This window comes from Ceratina calcarata, unplaced genomic scaffold, assembly GCF_001652005.2.
Source record: "Ceratina calcarata isolate Rehan_Ccalc_2016 unplaced genomic scaffold, ASM165200v1 scaffold226.2, whole genome shotgun sequence".
Taxonomy (NCBI): domain Eukaryota; kingdom Metazoa; phylum Arthropoda; class Insecta; order Hymenoptera; family Apidae; genus Ceratina; species Ceratina calcarata.
Genome location: NW_017144423.1, coordinates 179,668 through 184,814, shown reverse-complemented (window position 1 = coordinate 184,814; position 5,147 = coordinate 179,668). Strand labels below are relative to the sequence as shown.

General features: G+C 38.5%; 1 protein-coding gene across 1 annotated transcript in view; it reads left to right on the top strand.

The window, feature by feature from the left end:
• The window catches only part of LOC108622543 (long-chain-fatty-acid--CoA ligase 3), an 8,585-nt gene extending 4,134 nt beyond the window's left edge, over positions 1–4,451 (top strand). The window contains exons 3-7 of the mRNA XM_018020477.2: positions 194–589; positions 941–1,253; positions 1,635–1,898; positions 2,141–2,416; positions 3,088–4,451. Of these exons, the coding sequence (XP_017875966.2) occupies positions 194–589; positions 941–1,253; positions 1,635–1,898; positions 2,141–2,416; positions 3,088–3,242 (1,404 nt within the window). The 3' untranslated portion in view covers positions 3,243–4,451. The remainder of the gene's footprint in view (positions 1–193; positions 590–940; positions 1,254–1,634; positions 1,899–2,140; positions 2,417–3,087) is intronic.
• The last annotated feature ends 696 nt before the right edge of the window (positions 4,452–5,147 follow it).

Here is a 5,147-nt window from a genome sequence, read left to right as displayed (position 1 = left end):
TAGTATTCTGTTTAAAAAAACAGTTAGAGTTGAACTTCAAATCTGCGAAACGCCTCTAGATATAATAAAAATTAACGCACTACATAGTGTACCCTTTTAAACCATGTATCTTCTGTATATAATATTCTTTCGTGCAACGCGTATTTTGGAATTCGGGTATTGAATATATTTTCTTGGTTTGCGACAATTTTAGGAAGGCGTTCGATTCATCCCGTTCTCGAACGTAGTAAAAGTAGGATCCACGTCGACGGCACCATTGGTACCACCGCGAAGCGAAGACACGGCGATCATAATGTACACGTCTGGCTCGACAGGAGTGCCAAAAGGCGTCCTCCTGTCTCACCTGAACATAATCACGTCTCTGAAAACCTTCTCCGACGCCGTGGAGATCAAATCGGACGATGTGTTCCTCGGATTTTTACCCCTGGCTCACGTGTACGAACTACTTTCGGAAAGCGTGTGCCTTTTAAACGGAGTTCCAATCGGCTACAGTTCGCCACTCACTATGATTGATTCGAGTAGCAAGATTCAGATAGGATCGAAAGGAGACGCCTCCGTTCTTCACCCGACTTGTCTGACCGCAGTGCCCGTAAGTCAAACTCACATTTGCCACCCAAAAAAAAGATCTACAATCGAATTAACACTAAATTGCCCAAGGAAGTAATTTTGACTGCTTTTGGGCAAATGTACAAATAATAATGCATAAATTATTTTTTTTCCCAACTGAAGTAAATTTTTCTTATTGTTAACATTTACTAATAACTTGTTATATGACTGTAAATAATATAAAAAATATTAAAAATTAATTTTAGACAAATTTCTTTACACATTATTCTTTCACAATGCAGTAATTTTGACTGCTTTTGGGCAATATAGATATATACTAAGTTTCAGTCTTTCTAGTGTTAAACGCAGTAATAATTTTCCTTTGTCGCTTCAGCTTATTCTCGATCGAATTTCCAAAGGCATCAACGAGAAAGTAAAGAAATCAGGACGCATACAGCAGACCATCTTCCACTTCGCGTATGAATACAAGTTGAAGTGGTACAAGCGTGGCTACGACACGCCGTTTTTGAACAAATACATTTTCGGAGCCGCGAGGCAAGTTCTCGGCGGAAGAGTCCGTCTCATATTGTGCGGTGGTGCACCCCTCACCCCGGAAACGCATACCCAAGTAAAGATCTGCCTGTGCGTCTCTGTGATCCAAGGATACGGTCTCACGGAAACCACCTCCTGCGCTACCGTCATGGACAGTACGTCTTTTTATTATACGAAAGTGATTTAGGCTCGAATTTATAGTCGCTTTTCTCGCACTTGACACTCAGCACTCAAGTGCGTCCCACCAATGTACATATTGTTATGTTTAAAAAGAAGTGAGAGAAGCGGAATAGCTGCGCAATAGTTTTTCTCGTTTTCCGCTTCTTTCACTTCTTTTTCAAGCATGAAGTATAAAACTTTTAAAATCTGAACATAACATAAATGTGTACATTGAACGCGGAACGGTTGGACGCACTTGAGTGCTGAGCGCCAAATGCAAGAATCGACTATGAATTCGAGCCTTACAATCTCGCTGGACCTCTTCTAATTGATTTTACATACGATCATTTACTAACTATGTTCTGTTCTATGTTCAGAACACGACAGGAGTACAGGAAGAGTGGGCGCACCGACCACGGCTTGCGACATAAGTTTAGAAAATTGGGAAGAGGCTGGTTACAGAGTGACGGACACTCCGTTCCCTAGAGGAGAAATTTTGATCGGCGGCGACGTCGTCTCTGCTGGCTACTACAAATTGCCGGACAAAACGAAAGAAGATTTCTTCAACGAAGATGGGAAACGGTGGTTCAGAACTGGGGACATCGGCGAGTTCCACGCGGACGGTTGCATAAAAATTATAGGTAGGCAGTCAGTCTTATTCTTTTATTTCTTGTTATGTTTAGTATTAATACTTGTTTTTTATTATTAGTCTTTAAATATTAATACTTAATATTCTCGATAAATCTCTAAACTGCAGATTTTATTCATTTACATCAAAGCTGAATATGCAAAAAATATAGATACTGTATGATAAATAAAAGCACTTTCTTTTTCTATAGTAATCAGAATAGTACCAAGTTTTAACATCTTCTTATCGTTACAGACCGAAAGAAGGACTTGGTGAAATTGCAATTCGGCGAATACGTGTCATTGGGCAAAGTCGAGTCGGAACTGAAAACGTGTCCTGTAGTGGAGAACATTTGCGTATACGGAGACGCGCATAGGTGTTACACAGTAGCCCTGGTGGTGCCAAACCAATATTATCTCGAAGAAATCGCGAGGAACATGGGAATAACAGGAAAGAGTTTAGAAGAGCTATGCAACATGCAGCAGATAGAGAGAGCGGTACTGCAGGAACTGATCGAACAAGCCAAAAAATGTAAATATTCGCAACGTATATTTTTGTACAACTAGTAACAATGAAACTGAGCCAGTTGAGGCTTATGTTAGTTTTCCCTTAGAGGACAAAATTCAAAACGAGTAATAAGTCCACGTCTTGTTTTTTCGATAGTCGATCTGGCATCGATACTATTGGATTTTAACATAATTCCAGTTTTCCTGATTACAGTCACCTAAACAGAGTTGATTTAATTCTCTAAATAAAAACTATGAAACTGAGCCAGTTCAGACTTGTGTTAGTTTCCCCTAAGAGGACAAAATTCAAAACGAATAATAAGTCCACGTCTTGTTTTTTCGATAGTCGATCTAGCATCGATACTGCTGGATTTTAATATAATTTCAATTTAACACAGTTTCTATGAATTTACAGTTCTAACTTCCCTAATTACACTCACCTAAACAGAGTTGATTTAATTCTCTAACGTACTAGTTTTCCGTTTCCTCAGGGCAAACTCTTAGTATCAGTCGAAAAGCCAAGTGCAAATAAATCATTTGCATGCCCAACGATTTTCCACGAACGAGCTTTCATTGTTACTAACTGTACCAATATCAGAGATGAATAAGACGAGCCCATTTAACATTACTAATCATCTCTGCCGAGATATTCCTTTATACGACCCAAGATTATTTCTATTCTATTCTCGTTTACAGCCGAGCTTCAGAAATTCGAGATACCCGCTGCAGTGAAGCTGTGCTCGGAGCAATGGTCACCGGACATGGGCCTGGTAACAGCCGCATTTAAGCTCAAAAGGAAAGCAGTGCAAGAGCGTTACCAATCGGAGATCAATAGGATGTACACCTCGTGATGAGGAGATAGATAGAGAGAAAGAATAAAGAGATGCTGTAAGTAAGTGAAATGACGTCGATGTTGAATCTCGACGGCACAAGGGTCGAACGTTTGATTAAGAAATTTACTTCGGGCTTCGGAAATACCTATTTTTCTCCGTTCTCATTACCGGATCGAAGATGTCGGCCTTTTAGTACTAAAGAGAACTCTATTAAACGTTATCGCATGTAAAAGATTAATATATGCATATACGTGTAAGAACTTTTCATCGGAATCAATTTAGTTTTGTTCGTTCCAAGCGAAAATCAGTTCTGGCCGATCGCGGAACTGCCAACGTCGCGTCGTGATCACTCACATGTATCGTGGAGGCGTGCGCCTCTTGTAACATAATCGTCGTTGTATTATGACGCGTGGTATGAGTGAGAAAATAAATAAATGGTGCAGGCGACTGTTCGACGAAGGGCAATTCGTCACTCTTCCTTTACCTTTTATTCAGTTTCATCGTAATCGTGTAAGTACGTTACTCGCTAGGTATGTATGACTGTTTCAAAACGATCGATCGTCACTAGAGGTGTGCGAGCGATCAACGATTTCGAATCTGGTGAAGAATTTTTTAAGAGTTCATTGAGTCACCCAAAATTCTTCCGGGTTCCCGCACACCCTTCACCGTATCGTAATTAACGTAAGCTCATATGACTCGTACAATGTACTTATGTCGACTGTTCATTTTAAAAAAAGAACGTTTCGTTTTCTCTGTAAAGTTACCTACTACTACGTTCTCCGCTTGGTTTCGAGTATCTCGTATGTACAACGTGGTATACGATTTACTAAAATATCTTACAATTACTTTCCTGTATAAAGTGACTTAATATATGCATTACGATTGACTCGATTGCTTCGTCCCGATCAGAATTCTGATCGTCATTCGCTTAGAGAAGTATCCTTCGCCAAATAGTGTACTATATTACTATATTCGTCGCTAGTATCGTTCTTGCCTACGGTTTCACGTTAAATCGCGTCGGGACATCAAACAAAAAGAAAAGAAAAAAAAAATACATTTATTTCGTCTATGTTTCTAACTTCCAACCGTGACGATGAATCGAGTGTGTACGAGTGTTCGTTGTCGCCTATGTTAGCGCGGATACGTGTGCGTCCGGAAGTATGCCTGTGTACGTGTGAGTTTATAAAGAAGAGCAAAAGAAAACAATGTTCACAAGGAAAATCGAAATTGTTGTATTCATTTTTACAGTCTTCCCATTCTTTCATTTCGGACTATCCCGAGCTGATGAATAGAATTCATGATTTGCTCAAATTTATAACTAGCAGTCTTCCCTTCACGCGTGAGATTAGTTCTGAGTTATAGTTAGGAACGATGAATCTCTACTCGTCTTTAGAACCAAAAATAGAAAATAGTAATAAACGTATGCTTCATTTTCTCAATGCCTGATTAACACGTTTAATTAAATACTAACAAATTTTCTATGATTTTCCAAAAATCGAGAAAAGTAATCAAACACGTAAATTAATTTCTTATCCAATTTATGGAGTCAATACACTTTTTTATTTCTTTCGATGATTAGCAATTTTTTGCATTTTCAAAACTGTGCAGTAAACAAAGCGTCCTGACGTCCCAAAGAAATTGAAGACATTCGATTTGATATTAAATCAGTTATTCTACTTTAAAGTGCGTCCGAATATTAAGTGTAGATACATTTCTTAAAATCCTGATTCCTATTCTCGTTTTTAATTCGAAAGAGATCTTGTATGATAACATAGCGTCGATCATTCATTATAATAAATACTTGACACCTAATTATAAGTATTTATGTATATTTAACACTATTTCTACCAATCAGTGACAAAAGACACCTTTTGAAACTTTCGCTTAAAATTATTATCATTAGTTCAATCGTTTCTCCTCGAT